Source organism: Leishmania mexicana, chromosome 6 (genome assembly GCF_000234665.1).
Source record: "Leishmania mexicana MHOM/GT/2001/U1103 complete genome, chromosome 6".
NCBI lineage: Eukaryota > Euglenozoa > Kinetoplastea > Trypanosomatida > Trypanosomatidae > Leishmania > Leishmania mexicana.
The window spans coordinates 444,171-463,803 of record NC_018310.1 but is presented as its reverse complement, the minus strand read 5'-3'; the positions used below and the strand labels follow the sequence as shown (position 1 = coordinate 463,803).

The window sequence follows — 19,633 nt, the reverse complement described above, 5'->3', positions numbered from 1 at the left end:
TCTGTGTGCGCGTGCATCGCCCTCCTATCCCCGGTGCCGCTGGACACCTCCGCGCGGTACCAGGGCCAGACGCTTACGACGCGGGGAGGCCAGAGCGGTGTGGCGCTACACATGTCGGCCGTCGGGTCCGGAATGGCGTTGCGTCGGAGTCGCCCGTGACCGCGGACCCGCTTGTGTCCCCCGTATGACAGGCGACGTGTCCGCGTGACTCGAGCCCATCCCACCCCCGGCCTTCACAGTGCCCACTGCTGGTGTGGCGGGGTTTGCGGGCAGAGGTTGTGACAGGGGCCGTGCTCCGATGGCTGCGTCGGCGCACTGCTGTGCCGCGTGTGTCGACGGCTGGCTGGTGCACGATGCGACTTATGTTTGTGGCACGGCCGACGGGCGAGGGAGGAGTTAAGCTCATGCTGGGCCGCTGGGAATGGACACGCTAACAGCCCCCACCCCATCCCCAAGGCCCCTCCCCATCTCCTCTCCACCATAGGGACAGGCAGCGGTCGCTGGGTCATCTCCCTTCTCGCGTTCATCTCTCCACGTGTGCGCCAAGGATGGCGACGCGGACACAGTGGAGGCTACTGAAGGAGGAAGCAGCTCTTGTGCTGTGCAGCGAAGATGGCGCCAGAGGACACCTGCAGAATGGCGTCTTTCGCCAAGGTGGAGACGAGTGGAACACTGTTGAGAGCCTTCATCCCTACAGACGCCAGGCCAGGCGTCCAGTGCGTGAGCTTCTTGATTACCTCCATGCCTGTAATAATGGGCGCGGTGTGGCTGAGCATGTGACCGGCAAACACCTGTCCCACGGCGACGCTACTGCCGATGTCCTGGCCGCTACGGATCGCCTGCTCCAGCACCGAAGTGAGGGCGCAGAGGTCGTAGATGCCAAGGTTGAGGCCCTGGCCGGCAAGGGGATGAATGCCGTGCGCCGCGTCGCCGAGTAGGATCGCGCGTGGGGCGTATGGCGTGGTCGCGAGGTTTAGCTTAAGCGGGAAGGATCCCTGCGCGCGACACACCTTTCCATCTGGCGTGCTCGTCTGCGGCACCTCGAGGATCCTAGGTATGTCGTTGGGCGCGAAGGACCAAAGACGGCGGTTCAGCTCTGTGATGAGGTCCTCCTGTGTGCTCGCCAGCAGCTCCTTCGCGTGCTGCGGCGTGGTGCTGAAGACAATGTTCGCCGTGTCCTCGGAGGTCGGCAGCAGTGCAATGATCTTGCCATCGCGGAAGAAGTTCTGGAAGCTGCACACGTTGCCGTCGTCTGCCTTCTCCAGTCGCACGCTGCACACGAACGCCGTCTGCGCGTAGTCTTGCTGCAGCGACGGCGTGGAGAGGACGTCGCGGAGGGAGCTGCCGCGCCCCTCGCAGCCGAGCAGCAGACCAAACGCGACTTCGGTACCGGTCTCGCCTGAGACGAGCCTTGCCGATCCCCACGACTCAAGAAGAGTCCCGTGGCTCGGGATGTGCACGCCCTCGAGGCGCGCCCCGAAGCAGAGCGTGTCCTGAGAGGCGCGCTGTTGAGCCTCCACCACGTCCATCATGCAGCTGATGAGCTCCGCGTTGAAGCAGATAAAGCCAACCGGCTTGCGCAAGTCGGTAAACTCCAGGAGAGGCTCACAGCTCGTCCTGTTGCCCAGAACACTGGTCATGAAGAAGGATGAGGAGCGACCGCCGGCGCCGAGAAAGGGGCTGTTCGCCTGCTCGTGGCGCACGGCGATGCGGTAGTACGGGTGCTTGGTGGTAAGTTGGTCCCAGGCGCCGAGGTTGTCGATGATCTTGCTTGACACGGGCGTGATGCTGACGGTGCGCAGCGTGTGCATCATGTTGGCAGCGTCGTAAGCCGGCCGCTTCCCCGAGTCTACCAGCATCAGACGGGCCAGCTGCGAGGCTAGGAGCGATGCGGTGCTGCTGTCCCCTTGGTCGGCGCTGCTTCCGTGAAGATGGCTGCGCAGCTGCTGCAGAGCGGCCATCATGGCAGTCCCAACAAGACCTCCGCCGGACACGATCACTCCATTTGCGTGCGCAGCTGCTGGCGACGGTTCCAGCGTGCTCAGACTACGGCGCAGCATCGGCGACGTGCACTGCAGCGCAGTGGGTGCAGACACAGGCTGGAGAGAGAGCAAGCGGGAGCGGGGAGGGCGCTGGCGCTAAGCGAGCGATGTACAGGCCGCCACCGTCACACTTGCATCCACGCTAACGGCGGCTACGATGGTCACTGACGAGGGCTTGACTGACGCGTTGCACGCTTATAGGTGAGAGGTGCGATTCCTTGCAGAGGAGACGGGGACACCGTGTATTGACGAGGGCAGCGTGGAGGTGCAGGGAGGCGGTGGGCGAGGGAGGAAGACAGGAGAGTTCCCTAGAGAAGAGTGGACGCCAGACAACGGTGCAGGGGGGAGAAGGTCTGGGTGTATGAGGGGTAGGGGGACGGGTGCAGCGCTCCTTGAGGCTTGCAGTGCTCTGCCCCTGGAACCCAGTTGGTGTTGCCCCCCCCTCCCTCCCTCCCCTGTTGGTTTCTGTGGGAGAGTACCCTGAGTGGACACGCTTTCGCTGCAGATGGGGAGGGGAGGGAAGTGCCGGCTGAGAGGGCGGGTGGGGTCACGTGTCGAAGCCACACGTGCGGAGTCTCTTCGCAGTGGCATCGCCGCCGCCTGTTGCCTCGTGCTACATTGTTCTCTTTCCTTTCCCAACCTCTGCCTCACACCACGTGCACGAATGCGTCCATGGCGGGGCCGCTGTAGTTGGTGCGGGGGTGCAGGCGCACCTTGTCGCCCGCCTTCAGCTGATGGCGCACACCACAGTCCATCGCGAGAGAAGGCAACAGCATGGCAGTGGCATCGAGGGGTTCGGCGGTGTAGTAGCCGCATACAATGTTGGACGGTGCTTGGTTGTATGGAGGTGAAATGATGTCCACAAACAAGGCGGGTTGCGTCGCGTCGATGTTGCGGATCTCGTGCAGCACGCCGCCGCCGTCGCCGTCGGTGGGTGTGAACCCCAGCACGTCCGACACCGGAATTGCATCCCCGACCCCGTCCAGCTCTCCGTCGAAGACCACAGTGCCGTTGATCGGCGCCGTCGATGCACCGGCGCCGGTTTGTGAGACAGCTTCTCGAGTGATGGAGCAGAGGTGCAGTCGGCCGTGCATGGCGCGCTGCCACACCGTCATCCCCGGGTGATCGTGGAGCGGGAGTACTTTGCCGGGTGGGAGCACGAACCAGCACAGGGTGACAGCCTCGTCCTGGTAGAGCGTCGAGCAACCGAGCATGTCGTTACTTGACGACTTCCACGCCATGGGGGAGACCGGCGCGGTGCCGGCGCTGAGCCTGCGCTGGTGCAGCGCCTTCTCAAGCTGAAAGGCTCGCTCTGCAACGGGGTAGGCCTTGTTTGCCATGTATCGCATTGCGTCTGCGTCGCTGACGTAGAAACCGAAGTCCCTCAGCGTCATCTTGCTGAACAACTCCACGTGCTCCGACGAGGTCACCGAGAAGTGCTGCAGGCTCTTGACTAGGCGCTTCATCCGCGGTCTGCAGGTTGTGAATGGCGTGCCTGCGGAGCGGACACGACGATCAGCACTGTTCATCTGAGGGAAAAGGGAGTGGGGAAGATGATGAATAGCATGAAATGGCGGTCTGCCCTTGTAGGCCATGGAGGCGTGGTCGACAACGTCACCCCCCCTGCCGCTGCGGAAGGGTGTACGGTGATGACGGAGGACACAACGGACGTGTCGGCCCCGTGGGCGCGACTGGTCGCGCAGGTCATCATCGTCGCCAGCCACATGATTGATGGGCTACAGAGTTGTCTGCGTGCCACCGTGATGACTTGTACATAGGGAGGCGACGAGGTCAGCGCGCACGTGTCTATGGGCGCGAGTGAGTCGGTGTCTGTACAACTCAAAGACAAGAGAGATGGGGGAGAGGCCAGGCCCTGGCCGGATCAGACAGTCACACACGGCGGGCTCTCTTCCCACCTACCAGCACTGCCGGTAGCATCGGCTGCAACTCCTCGCGCCCACCCACACGCACGCACGGATTCGCACACGTGCACGTGCAAAATGAAAAGGGCGAGAGAGGCAACAGCAGCTGCGCGACGCAAGCGTAGAAGGCGGGCAGCTGGCGCACACAAGTATGCGTATACGTATGCATATCACAAGATCTGGGTGGAAATGGGGAGGGCACCTGCTTGCACGTGGTGGCGCAGGTCAGCCAGACCACGCACGAACGGCTACGCCCTGCGCCCCTCCCCCTACCTCCAGTCACCGCCTGGTCACACGCGCCCACCTTAAGAAGTGCAGAGGGCGAGCGCGAGAAGGCGCATATACATAGGATGTGCGGTGGTGTGTGGCGGGGCGGGGGGGGGATAAGCCACACGAGAACGTAGAAGAATAAGGAGAAAACAAGGGGAGGAGCAGGAGGGACGAGATGGACGCGCGTGCATCTGTTGTGCAGCGCCTAGGGAAGGAGAGCGGAGAGGGTCACGTGGCTGTGAGCAGCGGAGGGGATGCACGCGTTAGCTCGTCTCCGTGGGCGTGTGCAGGGTTTACCATATCCCTTTCCCCCCTGCTCCCTCTTCGACGATGAGGTTGTGGGCGACGCGCACCTTTGGTGGCGCTCGCGGATGTGCTCGCTTGCGCTCTGTCCTCTACTGCTCGAAGAAGATGCGCAAAGGACGTGGGTGCGCTGAGCGCCACCGGTTGCTGAGGGGTGCCTGTGGGTCTGGCTGCTGCTGCTGCGTTCCTGTCTCAGACAGCCACAACACGGATGGTCGTCGCGCCGAGTCGGTGCGAGCAACACTCAGCGTCTTGCGGCAGTTCCTCTCCTTATGCTCGATGCGACTGCGCACCATCAGCTCCTCCGCCATCAGGGCGTCCTGTTCGCACATCTCGACGTGAAACGCGTGCACGAGGGGGTAGAGTCGCTCTACGTCGCCCCTGCGCGGAGAGTGGGAGGGAAGGCTGCGCTGGCTGGATCGCGCGCGCGCGAGTAGGGCCGTTTCGATTGCAGAGAATCGGCGAGCGGAGGTGCACGTGTGGGCTTTTGGGGAGTCCCTGGCGAGGGAGAAGGACGCGCCGGATCGTAGGCAACGCCGCTCGACCTCTGCCGCGGTGGGGCCGCGTACGGCCGCGGGTGATGAGACGGAGTGCGCTCGTGGATCGCCTTCATTCTGCGGTGGAGAGCCGACTTCGCTGAGGATCGGCGGTGTCGTGATGTGCCGAGTAAAGGGACTTTCCAAGGCTACGCAAGATGGGGATGTGGACAGAATCGAAACGGTCACTCTCCTCTGCACCGGGCCGTCGGGCGAGGCGGACTCGGGCGTGCGCGTCGGTGAGGTGAAGGACGACCGTCGCGTGGCAGTGGTAGAAGGCAGGCTCATGGCAGTGGCAAGTTGGGCCTTGGTCAGCGGTGGCGGTAAGGAGCGAGGCGGAACTGGGTGTGGTTGCTGCTGCTTAGGTCGGCTCACGCGATCGACGTTGTGCGTGAGGCGCTGCAGCATGGCGTCGATGGACTTGCCTGGTGGGTGGGAGCGCAGAATCCAGCCCAACTCCGCCAGCCTCCTGGCTCGCTGCTCCGCGCTTGACAGCGCCACTCGCGCGTGGTGCTCCTCCCTCCCAATGCGCCCCAGCGGATCGGCGGAGCGGCCGCAGCGAGGAAAACCACAACAGGCTATGGAGTGCTCCTGTGCGCGACGCGGCGGTACCGAGCCGCGCGTCAGGTAAGGGAGTCTCGGACTGTGCTGCTGCTGCCGCTGCCGCCCTCTGCTGGACCGACCCTTGGGCGGAGAGTCCGGCGCGCGTGACGTTGTGGTGGCATCACTCGTGGGCGGCTTCACAGGTTGCGCAGTTGCGCGCTTCTGCGCGTGGGACGGCTTTCGCAGGTGGGGGTGCAACACACCGTTGTTCACCGCTTCCAAGAGCGCGCGTTGGCGTAGGGCAGTGGCAAGAGTGAAGGGGTCGCAGTCGTTCTCGACGCGGGAGTGCCCAAACGGATCGTGGCTTGCTTCACACGCGATGTAGACGAGCCCCACCAGGCTTGCGCGAGAGAGTTGGCAGGACTGCAGGAGACTGAGCCAGTGCTCGTCCGACGCCTTGCGCGTCCGCGGACGAGCGTGAGGCATAGCCGTGGTCGCTTCGGCGCCCAGCTGCCGGCCAAAGAGGGCCACCTGCTCCCGCAACCGCACCTCGTCGTAGGCGCCAGCGCTCTCCGGCGCAGCGGCGGCGACGTCGAGGAATGTAACGGCGCTCCTTCCATGCGAGCCACCGTGAGCGCCGGCATGTACGGCGACGCAGACGTGGTACGGGCACCGCGGAAACTCGGCAGAGCTATGGTGTATTGTGGACTCGCACGCGTGCAGAAACACCATGGCGTCCTCGTGCGTGCGCAGCTGTCTTGCGGTGCCACTGCCTACGCTGAGGGGCGTGTGCACCTCGCTGCCGGTTGCCATATCGATCGCGGTGCCTCCCACAAACAGAAGCAGCGCTGTCACGGTGACGGAGCCACCGGTGCCGGAGAGCAGCTCCCTCAGCCAGAGAGCGAGGAGGCTGTCATACTCAGTGGCCGAACCGCTCGCACCGGCGGCAGTGCTTCGTGTCTGGCCTGTCCGAGGTGAAGTGGTCGCCATGCTCACGGAGGAGAACGAGCCCGAGGATGAGATGAGAGGCGACGGGGTGCACACGGCCGCCGCCGCCGCCGCTGGTGGTGGTGGTGTACCGCCCCTTCCGTGTCCGGTGACGCGACTGCGCTTGTGAAAAAGAAAGCTATCGAGATGCGGTGGCGGGCGGGGGCCGTATCGAAAGCACACTGCGCCCTCCGACGCTACTTTCGCCAGTTGCATCAGCGCCGCATGCCGGTATACCTGCCGCGCAACGTAGGATGCCGAAACGTTCCAGCGCGCCATCTCCGACGCTGCCGTGCGGCTCCACACACCGGGGTCGAAGAGGACGACATCATCTGTAGGAGCGGCATCACTGCTTCTTGTGGAGTTGCGGCGCCCCACGACGGTCAGAAACAGCTTCATTGATGCCGGCCTCGCAATGCCTGTGTGCAGAGCGGAATGGGGAGAGAACAGGAGCTCGCCGACACCGCACCGTCACTGTTGATCTTACCGGCTTTCGCGCACACGCAACAGCGAAGAGGCTAGTGGAGTCGACTGCCACCCCCCCCCCGCCAGCATACGACAGCGGTTGCACGTCAGTCTTCGCCGACACAACAGCTCCAGGAAAGTCCGTTGACGTCCCTCCGCCGTGGCGCCTCCGTCCGTGCACCTTTTTTCCAGTTCCCAGAAGAGCAAACGCGAGACCGTGTCCGTCCTGCCACAGGAAGAGCAGGCAGGCGAGGAGAATGGTAGAGTGCACGGCGAGCGTGATCAGGAGGGACAGGGGAGGGTAAGAGGGGGTTCTGCTCACGCGCGCCTTCAGCACGCGTAGAGAGCATGACGGAGCGGGAGCATATGGCCGCGTAGGGTGCTGCTACATGCTTGCATCCACTACCACAGAATGGGTCAGGTGGTGGGGGGAGGGAGGGGGTGTGCAGGCAGCTGTGGCTGCTCTGTTGTTTCTCTTACATTTTGTTTTGGCTGTCGGGAGAATATGCGTGCGTGCGCATGCAGTGTACACGTGTGTGACGCATTCTTCGCGGACGCCGACAGAATCCTCCTGACGGGGACGCACAGGCGTGCCTGCACAAGGACACCCGCGAAGAGTCACCGCGGCGCACCATGCAGGCGACACAGAGAGCGAGAGGACTACGTGCAGACGAAGATTGAGTAGTAATGACGCTAGTGCTCGTAACACGCAAAGTCGGCAGAGGTCCTCATGAGCGGCGAGCGCCCCTCTCTCCACTCCGTCTCCGCCTCGCACTTGGATGATGCGAGGTGCGCCCCAAGAGCCACCCGGCATGACTTGCAGGCAGATTTTATGAGCTAACTAGAGGAGAGCGAGCGAGGGGGAGGCGTGAGAAGCAAGCACGCGAAGTTCGGGGAAAAGACAACGTGCAGCATGACGCGCCCTCCCACCTTGCCATGCATAGCCCCCTTCCCCTCCCCCTCCGTCTTTCCCATCTCTCCCTCGGACATGTACATCACGGGAATGGTGAACAAAACAGCATGAGAGAAGCAGGCGTAAGCGAAGGATCCGTGGCCGCGTCCAACGTGTGGCCCATGTCTCTGCCACAGAGCACGAGTTCAACGCCACGCCACTCCACGCCCGGCCGCAGACACACGCGGCACAGCAGTGCGCCGACGCAGTCATCGGAGCACGGCCCCTGTCACAACCTCTGCCCGCAACCCCCGCCACACCAGCAGTGGGCACTGTGAAGGCCGGGGGTGGGATGGGCTCGAGTCACGCGGACACGTCGCCTGTCATACGGGGGACACAAGCGGGTCCGCGGTCACGGGCGACTCCGACGCAACGCCATTCCGGACCCGACGGCCGACATGCGTAGCGCCACACCGCTCTGGCCTCCCCGCGTCGCAGGCGCTGAACGCCGAGATACCGCGCAGGGAGAGGCGTGTCTCCGCCACATCATCATGGCGTGTGCGTGTGTGGGGCTCGATGACGAGACAGCGGGCTGAAAAGGAGTGAAGCACTTCCAGCAAACAGAGCGAGGGGGCGAGCAGTGATACGTGCACACACACACACACACGCAAGCATGCGCGCTGAGGCGGCGCACTCGCGAGCACATCTCGCAACGTCACTGAGCGGTGTGGACACCCGTCAGGCTCTGGGTGAGTCGTTTGACAACACGCGTTGTGAGCTTTGGGTAGCTACCAAACACATCCTCAGCATCAAGCACCGATGTGTTGTTAAAAGAGTCCGCCTCGATGCCCCGTAGGCTGTGGAATAACCCAGATGCCGCCAGGACCGGCCCCCGCTGAGTGCAGCCGAGGCTGATGGACGCGCCGTGCCCCTCGTCAGCGCCGTACAGTTGAGAGACGTTGACCTTGCCGCGCTGGCGGTCAAGGGCAGAGTCACCAGCGAAGGTGTCGCCGTAGAGGGCACTTTGCTGGATGGCGCGGCGCTGGCGCGGCACCCGCGGCGGGGCAGAAACAATCTGCCGAGACGGCCGGTTCGCTCGACCAAAACTCCGCTTCAGCGCCTCCTTCGCTAGTGCGTGCACAGAGTTGGACAGTTGCTGCCAGTGGACAAGCATCTCGGTCGCGCTCCATACCGCCCGCGACACCGCAGCGCTGTTACTGAAGCGCATCGCAGTGACGGCAGCTCCCGTGGTGGACATGTTCAGTCGGGAGTACGGGGGAAGCGAGATAACCCAGTGGAACAGCGGCCGCTGCCGCAGCACAACCGCCTGAAAGTGTTTGCGTATCACTCTCTTCAGCGTGTGTGTGAGGCAGCACGCCTCGAAGAAGGCGCTGACGCCTTCCTCCTGCAGAACAGCGGCCGCCCTCGATGGCGTGCTGATCGACGCGGCGGCGAGGGTGAGCTCGTCTAGGAGGGCCTCAAGCGCGGCATCCGCATAGACACCGTCCCGCCCCCCGCCCACCGCGTCATCTTGCAGCCAAACGAAGCATGCGGTCTGCTCCACTGCACCGGTGGCGTCGGCAGCTGGTGGCTGCGAGTGACTCGAGTCGCGTGCAGCGGACAACCGCGACGACCACTTGGCGTACACCACCAAGTGAGACGACCCGAAGTCGGCCTCGAGGAGCGGGCACTGTGTCTTCAGATACGCCATGACGTGCTCGAAGGCCTCGGTGGTCTTCACGCACACCTTCATTGCCGTCCTGCCCTTGCCGGCTGCGGGGCCGCGTCTCTGCGCCTGCTCCTCCTCGTCGACGTAGTCACCGAAGACGTCTACGCTGTGCGCCGTGTTCTGCTTCTCCTCAAACGATGGCACGAAAACGCACTGCAGCTCCACCTGGACAGCGCCGCGGTGGAAGTCACGCGCGTGGTATCGCACAACGCTTTCCAGAAACGCCCAGAAGGCCGGCTCGCTGGCCGCGTACGTAGTGGGTGCACGCATGAGCTCCTGGAAGACGCACAAGGCTGCCTTGACGGGCGCATGATACCACCGTGACGGCATCGTCTCCTGCGTGCAGACCTCGGAGCAGGTCGTCAGGACGGCCTCGCTGCGCCCCTGCACCTCGCTGGATAGCGACACGGCACTCTGCGTATCCTGCTCAACGTATACGAGCGGCTGCATGTTGCCTGTTGGCGCCTGCGGCGCTAGTTGCAACACGCGCAGCAGCGGGCATGTGCTGCGCGCCTCTTCAACTCTGAGGTAGCACTGCAGCGCCGTTAGGTTGGCTGATGGCCCGCCTTCAGTGAAATACAGACGCGTTGCACCGAGTGCTGTTGCGGCTGCGATGGTGTCGGGGGTGGGTGAGGTGGAGGCTGAGTTCGTGTGCAGGGTGGACGTCTCATCGTTGTCTTGGTGAGCACGTAGAAGTAAACAGTTGAAAAGCCGCAGCGGCTGTGCCCTCTCCGAGACCAGCATCGTGGCCGTGGCGGTGCCCCGTGTGTTTCGCGACGTGTGCTGTGGGCTTCGGAGTGCGGGTGTGGTACTAATGATGGGGTAGGGGGCGGAGTAACGAGTGAAACGTGAAGGGCACGTGTGCATGTGTGCATGTCTGTGTGGAGGGTGGGGGCAGCCGAGCTGTGCGCGAGCGAGGCGGGGGCGCGTGTGCAGTAAGGGCGTCGCGCAGTCTCTTGTGTGCGCGTGCACTGGCAGCCTCCCCCTCCACACACACAAGGGGTGGGGACATCTTTGTGAAAAGGATGGTACGCCGCGCATGCGCAGATGTATGCGCGCGGTTACGGTGGCGTCTCTGTCTGCATGTGTCCACGGGCAAGCGTCTTTGCGACAGTGGTGGGCGGGAGGAGGTGGGTGGCTCGCGAGCATGCTGAAGCGAGTGAAGGCAAGGAAAAGTACTGAGGAGCGGCGAGGACCAGCGCGCAGCGGTAGTGGAGGGAGCGCTTGCGTGGTAATGCGACGCCGTGCCTTTGCACACGTTCCCACGACTCTTCGTCCGATGATGGCACATCGCCGTCGGTCTCCGCTCCTCCGCCGGCCCCCCCCCCTCACGCACACAAAATACGCTCAAAACGGACTGAAGAGGGACTGCCGACGGAGCAGGTCCCACTGCACCCGTTGATTCTGAAGTTCTATGACGGTGGCGGACAGCGAGGGGGGCACCAGTTTGTCGCGGCGAGCTGTGGTGCTCTCCTCACGAGGTGTCGTTTGTTGTGAGGACGATGACCGGCTGAGCTCATCGAAGACGAGTGCCCTTGCCGTGCACATCTCTCCTCGTCGCCCCTTGGGGTGCTGCGGCTCAGTCCCAATGGTGTCGCCGCGGCCGCGCTTACGGTGTCGCCGCGCCGCGCTCGGACTGTCACCGTGGTGCGCTGCCGGGGTTGGAGAGCATCGGACAGAATCTGCGCCTTCGTCGTACATCCAGAACGGCATCGCTGCGCTAGTGTCGGCGAGGCAACTCTCGTGAGATAATCTATCGCACAGGGACTCGCTCAGACCCATGCGCCGACTGCCGTCATCTGACGTGTGATGTGCGGTGAATGTCGGCAGTGGGCTCGACGTGCAATTTGCATCCGCGGTGTCGTCCATGAGCAGCAGCGAAATGGCGCACTGCTCCCCTCTGGAGAGACTGTAGCCCGTCTGCGGTGGAAACGCATGCACGTCGACGGCACCGCAGCTGTTCAGCATGGCGTGTGCAGCATGGGCTGGGGATGGGCTAGAGGGAAGTGGAGTTCGGCAGCCGAGTGTAGCCTCAGGCGAGCGACGCTGAGGATTACAGCCAAAGGCCGCCTTCGGCGCCGCTGTCAGAACCCCGTTCTTGGGTGTAACGTGCGGGTGGGCAAGGTGGTCTGCCATGTGTCCACCAAAGAATGCTTCGGTTTCGCGGATCACGCGGGCGTTGAGGTGTTGATAGCGCATCCAAATCGTGAAGGGCTGACCGTGAGCGAGAGAGCCGTAGGCGCCGCCGAGACGGCCAATCTGCTGCAGACACTTGTGCTTGTGCACAACGGAGGGGGCGGCGTCGTGACGCTGCAGTAAGGCTGCTGCGCAGCGCGCCGCCCGCTTCGAGAAGGTGCGTACCGCCGGTGCGCGTGCACTGGGTGAAGACTCCCCCGAGATCGGCAGACCCAAGCTGTCATCGTTGTCGCTGTCTGGGATGAGAATGCGGGCAGCGCCGCCTGCCGGGCGCGGAGGGGTGCACTCCGCCTGCGCGTTCGGATCATCAGGGTCGACGTAAGGATAGGCAAACATGGCCGGCAGCACAGCTGTATGTCGCCAGCCAAGCGCCGTTGGGCAGGTAGGGCCGTGGTTGCTGCGGCGGCTGGTGTTTGGTCTATGGGAGATGGTTGATCTATGTAGGCAGTGACGGGGTGTGTGGGTGTGAGAGACAGAGAAAGAGAAGCGCAACAAGGGTTGCTAGACGCGTCTGGCGCCTGTACTGTTGTCTGTGTCGACGTTACCCAAGTGTATGCACGGCGCGGCAGCGGACAGTCGGGTCCACTGCTTTTCACAACTGATGCGGATCGGGAAGACGCGAGTCTGCGAAGGGAAAGCAACGAGAGAGAGAGTGGGCAGGGGAAACGATGGCGCGCAATTTCGTTGCGTTGACACAGGAGCTCCAGCATGGCACAGGCGAGTACACCGTGGGGGTGCAACGGCGTAGAGGGAAGGAAACGGAGGCAGAGGCCGACGCGGAGGCGTGCGCGTGCGATAGATGCCCTCCTCTGAAGAAACACAACGGCCCCTTCCCACCCTCCCCGCCCTCCCACGCACACGCACACGCCGCTTCTCGACGAGGTGTTCCAGGAGGCTAATGCGAGGCAAGAGGGGGGAGGGAGGAGGCTCAGCGCACACATGCAGCGCCCATACACACTGACGAGGAACTTCCGAAAAAAAAAGGTGGCACACGCGCCCAGGGTGGCAGTGACAGGAAGAGATAGGGAAGACAACTGGCGAAGAGAAATATAAGGCGAGTAAAGAAATCTGATCACAGAAGAATGCGTCCGCGTGTCCGCGTGTGACATCACACCGGCGCGGCAGAGATGCCGCACACGCGGACAGGACCGAAACAGATAGCGAAGACGGAAGGGAAACACCTCGCTGTGAGCCCGCACTATGGCAAGCATGCTGGATGCTGCAGCCGCGCGGGGCCTGTGCACATTGCACACGCGCGTATTCCTGTTGGGAAGCGGCGGATGCGGAGAAGAGAAGGTGAAGAAGGCAAAGCGGGGGTGGGGTAAGGGCATGAAGGGTTACTGGGCCACGGAACACCTCTACACACCCGCCTCCTCCCGTCCCCCGCTCACATGCTTACATGAACAGAGTGGTCCTGCACGTGGGGGAGAGGGTGGAGGCGTGGCGCTGTTATATTGGAATAATAAAACGGGAAAACCACTTAGGGACGGAGTTAGACGAACAACAACACGAGAGAGGGAGACGGGCGCTGCCGCGTCAGAGGACGTAGACAGAGACAGATGCGGGCACACACATTCGGTGGTGTCCAGCAGGAAAGAGTAGCAGGGTAAGAAATACCGAGGCGAGCCACGGCATGCGTGGGACGCCAAGGATGTACTGCGTCAACGGCCATGCAGCGGGAAAGACGTGAAGACAAGGCATAGAAGAGGTGGTCGCGGTTGAGGCATGCGACAGGGAGGGGTGGGGGTGGGGGACATTACTCATCCGTCGCAGACGGTAGGCCCCTACACATGACATGGACAGACGGGCAACGGACTTCTCCGTCCTTTCGTCTCCCTCCTCTCTATTGTTGCACTCAAAGAGCTGCGGACTTCTGGCGTCCGGCCAGCACGTCCGTTGATTGGAGGCGTCGCTCGCGCTCGGAGTCCGTGGCTATCGGTCGTCCCGTCCCCCACCTCTAGGTCGGGAAGCGCCCGGAAGAGTTGCTTCGTGAGTTTGTGAGTGCTTCCGGCAGTGGCATCGGAGCGGTAGTCCTCCGCCTGCTTCCACGTCGGTGTCTTGTACGCTGGCTCGATCGACCCCAGCCGACCATCGGCCGGATGGGGCGGCTGCGACTGGTGCGCAAGACTCGACCACTTAAGCCTGGCCGCCGAGGTTGGACACGCGCGACGTACGTTCCCCCTTACAGCGGCTGGCCGGTGCCGTCGAGCAGTGCGCTATTTTAGGCGTGTTCGCAGCGCTACCGGTGCCACGTGCGTGATGGGGTGTTGCTTACACGGCCGCGACAGGAGAGGGTGCAGTTTGCCGTAATGGTCGACAATAAGCCTTTGCCGGTGGACACGGGGTGGCGGTTATCGACGACGGTGCAGCCGCTCTATCTGGACTTCATCGCGCGATACGCCTCGACAACAAGGAAGACTTCCTGGTCGTGCTTGTAACCGCGGTCGGGAATCGCCGACTCAGGATTTTCCTGTCGCATCGCGGAGCGCCGCAAGTCATCCTCCATGCGGGAGAGGATGTGGTAGTTCATGCACTCGGTAGACCTCGACCGGGGTTCGTCTGTGATGTGCGGCTTGTCAAGCTTTGCCACCTCCACGCTGACTGTCGGAGCTGCGCAGCAGATAATGGGGCGCTGCTTGCATCTGTCTGAGATCATTGCGATCATGCCGTCTCCAGCGCCGCTGCATGCACCGGTGGAGTGAAGGCTTTGGGGCATAATAGAAGAACGGTAGGGGAGTGGGGGAGACGGTTCACAAGTTGCGTGGCTGTGTGCGCCGGTGGAGGGTGTGAAGTGAAAGCGAGTCACGCGATGCCTCGTGATGCAGTGTGGAAGCACTTCCCGCCAGGCGCTGTTTGTCGTTCTGCATGCAAGTGCGTGCGAGCGTGCGTGCGTGGGGAGCGGACCAGCGGGACGCGCATGGAAAATAAGTTGGAGGAGGAGGAGGGGCGGAGTGGAAAGTGAAGCGGAGATTTCATGCGTAGCGCCCAAGCTGCGGCAGCTCACACGAGTCAAGGCGGGGGGGGGGGGAAGAGGGGAGAGATAGAGATGACTCGCGCTGTCGCGCCAGCAAGGCCGCGATGCATACACCACACCAACGTGTGCACTAGGCGCACAGCAGTCGTGCCCGGACACTAGCACGCTCTCGAGCTAATCAGTATCTTTACGGCGCATTCCTTCTCTGTACATAGATCTCGGCTCGCGCGCAGACAATGATCGATATCTGACGCGTCAGCAGACTACCTTCGCCACACGCGCGTCATGTGCGTGTGGATGCGCCCGCGTAGTGTGCTGAGGCACGATAGGGATAGTCCGGCCACGAATCCCTCAAGGTACGCGCCCACGCATGCGTGCACGGATACACGCGCCGGCTCTACGAGAACTGAAACACAAAGCTATCCAGAAGGTACGACTCGCGAGGCCCGTTGTACTCGAGCCCCTCCATGTGCAGGGGGGTGTAGAACAGCATCGTCGGAAACCCCTTCACATTCATCCGCTTGACCAAATCCGGGTACTTATCGCCGTCCACGTACGCGGCGGTGAAGACATCCCGCAGCTCCTTCTGCGACTGAGTGATCGACAAGCGATGCCACAGCTGAATCACCGTCTTGCACTGACGAGACCACTTAACGCAGTACAGAACAAACGTATACTTGTCAGGCCCGCCAACGTACGCGTCGAACGTGTCACGAGTCAGCTCCACCACCCGCGACGCCTCGGCCGCGGAGGCAGTGTGTGCGGTTCCTCCCAGCAACAGCAGCAGCGCTACCGCCAGCAGCGTGACAGCAGTGATCTTGGCGTGCTGTGTGCGACGCATCAGGGGGGGGGGACACACTGGTGCTTGCGTGTCTGGCAGAGGAAACACAGATGCGCAATCTTGCCTCTGTGGCCGTGGTGGTGAAGTGGCGCGAAACGACGGATTCGGGTGTGCGCCGTGTACACGTGGTTGCGGGAGCGGGGCGCACACGTGCTCCGTTATGCAGACATGGAAGGAAGTCGCCAGGGGACGAGGTAGAGCACGAGTTGGGAAAGTGCAGATGGATGGACGGGGGAGGGGGGAGGTCGGCATTTGACGCACCTTCCCAAATCACGTTGAATTCCACTGATAGCACTACTGGAGGTGCCCACATACAACGAGCGCGAATTGTCGCCCCCCCCTCATGAGGGGAAGAGGGGCTCACACGTCTACACGTGCGTGTGCAGCGGGTGCGAGGGCAGCGACACCCGCACACGGATAGCGCCACGGAGCACGACGCGCCGTTCACGCGAGACGCCGACGCGAAATGGAAACGACGCAAAGAAATGGGCGCGTAGTGAGGGAACGACGCAGAGGGGGTCAAGCACAACGTAGCATACGCACACGACAGCACGACGACATTGATGACAACAGAACCAGAAGTGGTCCTGGGCCACTCGCGTTCGTGTTGCGCCCCCCCCCCTCGTCCCCACCACTGCATAGGTAGTCGAAGAGGGGTGTTTGTGGCGGGGGTGGGGTGCGCGAAACACACGAAAGGAGCGACCGCGAGAGTAGCGCCCACAGTGACCGGGGCGATATCACAGAAGGCGCGTGCGTGCGTGCGCAAATGAGGAAAACCAATGAAAGCACAGAAAAGTACGTAGAAGCGTTCGAGGCAGAAAAATAAATACGGGAGAGTACAGAGCACGCACACACACACGTGTATATATATATATATATATATACATGCACATATATACATACATATATATGACACATGTACACGTATGCACCTCTTCCTTTTCTCAGCCGCTTACGCGCTTGCTGGGCCGGCTTGGTCGCCGCTGTAGTTGAAGCGGAAGTCGGCAAACATGACGCCGCGGGGGTCCACCTCGCGCACTTTCTGCTCCTCGCTCAGCTGCATCGGCGCGCTCGGCTCCTTGATCTCAGGGAAGTACTTGGTGTCCAGGCGGTTGGAGAGGGCCGGTACATACGGCGCCTGCAGCTTGAGCAGCCCGTTCATGTCCATCGGCTTGAGGAAGTCGTGATGGCATATCTCGTCGTACGTCATGCGCTTCTCCGGCTCGCAGATCAGGCGCTTCATGAAGTCCACCGCGTCATCAGGAATGTGGCGTTGCGGAGGGAAGACGAGGTGCTCCCGCCAGTTTTTGATCTTGTGGCACGTTGAGTTGGGGTTCTGCGAGAAGAAGGGCGGGATGCCGTACAGCATCTCGTACATGATGACGCCGACCGACCACCAGTCACAGCCGACACCGTACGGCTTGCGCAGCAGGATCTCCGGCGCGATGTAGCCGGGGCTGCCCACGATGGACTGGAACATCTCGCGAGCACGGTCGTGTGCGATGCCGGTGGCAGGGGCGTCTCCAGAGAGCGACCCTGGCGGCGCGTCTGTCCTTGACGCGTAGGCGTTCTGCTCATCCGTCGATGCCTCGGCGCTGTTCGACGAGGAAGGCGGGCCGCCGTAGTCGAGCAGGTTGCCGCGCTTCTCCACGAAGCGCTTGGAGAGACCGAAGTCGCTCAGCTTGATGTGTCCCGATTCCCCAAAGAGAATGTTGTCCGGCTTGATGTCGCGGTGCACAAAACCCATGTCGTGCACGCTCGCCACGGCAGCGCAGAGCTCGGCAATGTAAAAGCGCGTGCTCTCCACGTCAAAGATGCCCTTGTCGCACAACCATGAAATCATGTCACCACCTGGCATGTACTCCATCACCATGTAGAGGTAAAGAGCGTCCTGGAAGCTGCGGTACAAGTGCACTACCCACGGATTCGACGCCGCCGCCTCCGCCAGGACGTCCTTTTCCGAGCGGACGTGGATGACTTGCTTCTTCGTGATCATGTCCGACTTGCGCAGCCGCTTGAGGGCGTAGAGGGTGTCGGTCTTGTCACTCTTGTACTTGCACACAAACACCTCACCAAAGGCGCCGCGGCCGATGCACTTGAAAAGATGGAAGTCGGAGAAGGACGGCTCCTTCTGCCGCGGGCCGACCGCGCGGCCGACGCCGTTGCGTGTGTTCGCGAGCAGGCTTTGGTAGTGGTTCTCCAGGAACGCTCGGCTGGCGGCCGCCTTGTGTCGCGCGTAGTCGTCGGACGTCTCGCCACGGCGCGCGTTCAACATGTTCGGCACCCTGTCACCGGCCTGCGCAGCGGGATTCTGGCTCATGCTGGCACACGTCCTCGATGCGCGCGTGAGTCCCAACGCATCGAGGCTTTTTCAGGAAGGAGCGGGCGCGGGTGAGGCGTGACGGCGCCACGCCAGACCACGTGCGTAGTACAGTCTTTCGGTTATATGTAGATGTGCGCAGCGCGTGCGGAGGGAGGCGATGCGGACGTCTGTGCAATGGGGCGTGTAAGGATCAACGAGGCACTGGCGTCGCCCCCTCACCCACCCCGTAACAACACGCGAACGGGAGAATAGCGATGGCGCGCGGAATGCGGCGGGGGAAAAAAAGTTAGCAGCAAGCGAGTGACGAAAGGATGAGTGGAAGAGAGAGACCTCCCCCCATGCAGCAGCGGGTTTCGGTTCGAAGGGTGATGGCCGTGGTGGTGGAAGCTGACAGAAGTGAGCGGGGGTCGGCGCATTGCGGCCTCGAGGGGGTGGGGTGGAGGGGGGGCCATGCAGACATCCAGATCCCGGGATGCAGACATGTGCCCATGCACTCATGCTCAGTGGCTGTGCACCGCATGTGATGTACGGATCAAGTGCGGCGATGACGTGTGTGGCGTTACGAGAAAACCGAAAAAAATGCAACCGACGACGACGGAGGGAGAGAGACAAGACGAGCGGCCACACGGCGCATGTGGGCACAGATCACCACCAAGACATCTAGCCAGTCCGCCGTCAGCGCCAAGGACGGCGGCGAACGACCCCCTCCCCCTCCCTCTCCTTGCCGCTACCACAGCACCCGTCCCCCCCTCCCCGCGCACAGCAGCGGTGATTTGTTTGGTCGTAATGCCAAGCACGATCGGCGACGAAAGCGAGGGAAGGTGTGCGAGGGAGAGAAGGAAAGCCGGGCGTACATGTAAGAGGCGAAGGGCACCGACACCGGGAGGAGGTGGTCGACGGGGAAGGCTGCACACCCGTCCGATCACACCTCACAGAAGCCACGCTCGCACACTCACGCGCACACGCAGGCGACATGCGGGCATCCCCAGCTCACTTACTTCGTTTAAAAAGTCCCACGCACACCCAGACACCCAGAGAGAGCGCGCGCGTGTGTGTGTGTGTGTGGGTGGGTGGGTGGGCAACAAGGGCCAAACTGTGAAAGACGGACCAAACAACTCGAGCTGACGAACCACGGAGCAGCGTGCTCCGCTGCTCCTCGCCCCCCTCTCCCGCTTCACTGCTCACTGCGAGCGCTCGCTCAGCCAGCGGTAGTAGTCGTTCAGAATGTAGTAGCGCTGCTCGAAGCGACGGATGACCATGCGCTGGTAAAACTCTCGGCGGTGCTCGTCGTTGTATGTGACGATGCCGTGGACAGTGAGTAGAAAGGAATCGCCGTCTTGGTTGTCGGGCAGCGGCTGCGCGTCCACCATGTCGACCTGGTGCGACGTCTTCGGCAGAGCACTGATGTAGTTGCGCACGTCATCCACCGTGGAGAGCGGGTGCCCGTTCCACTCGCACACCATGGGCACATCGGGGGCGTAAAGACCTGCCACGTTCAGGCGGTCCTGCGAATCGTCAAGCATCTTGTAGTACCGGTTGCGGAACTCTAGCGCCTTCTTGGCGACATCGTTAAAGGCACCCTGCTCCATTATATGTGGTTGGTGGTCGCG

General features: G+C 62.5%; 8 protein-coding genes across 8 annotated transcripts; all 8 read right to left on the bottom strand.

The window, feature by feature from the left end:
* Positions 1-572: 572 nt before the first annotated feature.
* LMXM_06_1240 (conserved hypothetical protein) lies at positions 573-2,060 on the bottom strand (the record flags this gene model as incomplete). Its single annotated transcript, XM_003872088.1, has 1 exon — positions 573-2,060. One exon carries the CDS (start codon positions 2,058-2,060, stop codon positions 573-575), a length of 1,488 nt encoding a protein of 495 aa, XP_003872137.1.
* A 629-nt stretch (positions 2,061-2,689) lies between these two features.
* Positions 2,690-3,571, bottom strand: LMXM_06_1230 (conserved hypothetical protein; the record flags this gene model as incomplete). Its single annotated transcript, XM_003872087.1, has 1 exon — positions 2,690-3,571. The coding sequence occupies one exon, from the start codon at positions 3,569-3,571 to the stop codon at positions 2,690-2,692; it is 882 nt and encodes a 293-aa protein (XP_003872136.1).
* A 1,058-nt stretch (positions 3,572-4,629) lies between these two features.
* Positions 4,630-7,002, bottom strand: LMXM_06_1220 (hypothetical protein, unknown function; the record flags this gene model as incomplete). The annotated part of the gene is made up of 1 exon (XM_003872086.1): positions 4,630-7,002. One exon carries the CDS (start codon positions 7,000-7,002, stop codon positions 4,630-4,632), a length of 2,373 nt encoding a protein of 790 aa, XP_003872135.1.
* A 1,673-nt stretch (positions 7,003-8,675) lies between these two features.
* Positions 8,676-10,433, bottom strand: LMXM_06_1210 (hypothetical protein, unknown function; the record flags this gene model as incomplete). Its single annotated transcript, XM_003872085.1, has 1 exon — positions 8,676-10,433. One exon carries the CDS (start codon positions 10,431-10,433, stop codon positions 8,676-8,678), a length of 1,758 nt encoding a protein of 585 aa, XP_003872134.1.
* Positions 10,434-11,036: 603 nt separating this feature from the next.
* LMXM_06_1200 (hypothetical protein, unknown function) lies at positions 11,037-12,221 on the bottom strand (the record flags this gene model as incomplete). The annotated part of the gene is made up of 1 exon (XM_003872084.1): positions 11,037-12,221. One exon carries the CDS (start codon positions 12,219-12,221, stop codon positions 11,037-11,039), a length of 1,185 nt encoding a protein of 394 aa, XP_003872133.1.
* Positions 12,222-15,256: 3,035 nt separating this feature from the next.
* On the bottom strand, positions 15,257-15,700 carry LMXM_06_1190 (conserved hypothetical protein; the record flags this gene model as incomplete). The annotated part of the gene is made up of 1 exon (XM_003872083.1): positions 15,257-15,700. One exon carries the CDS (start codon positions 15,698-15,700, stop codon positions 15,257-15,259), a length of 444 nt encoding a protein of 147 aa, XP_003872132.1.
* A 952-nt stretch (positions 15,701-16,652) lies between these two features.
* On the bottom strand, positions 16,653-18,020 carry LMXM_06_1180 (putative protein kinase; the record flags this gene model as incomplete). Its single annotated transcript, XM_003872082.1, has 1 exon — positions 16,653-18,020. The coding sequence occupies one exon, from the start codon at positions 18,018-18,020 to the stop codon at positions 16,653-16,655; it is 1,368 nt and encodes a 455-aa protein (XP_003872131.1).
* A 1,184-nt stretch (positions 18,021-19,204) lies between these two features.
* Positions 19,205-19,612, bottom strand: LMXM_06_1170 (nuclear transport factor 2 protein(NFT2),putative; the record flags this gene model as incomplete). Its single annotated transcript, XM_003872081.1, has 1 exon — positions 19,205-19,612. The coding sequence occupies one exon, from the start codon at positions 19,610-19,612 to the stop codon at positions 19,205-19,207; it is 408 nt and encodes a 135-aa protein (XP_003872130.1).
* Positions 19,613-19,633: the final 21 nt, after the last annotated feature.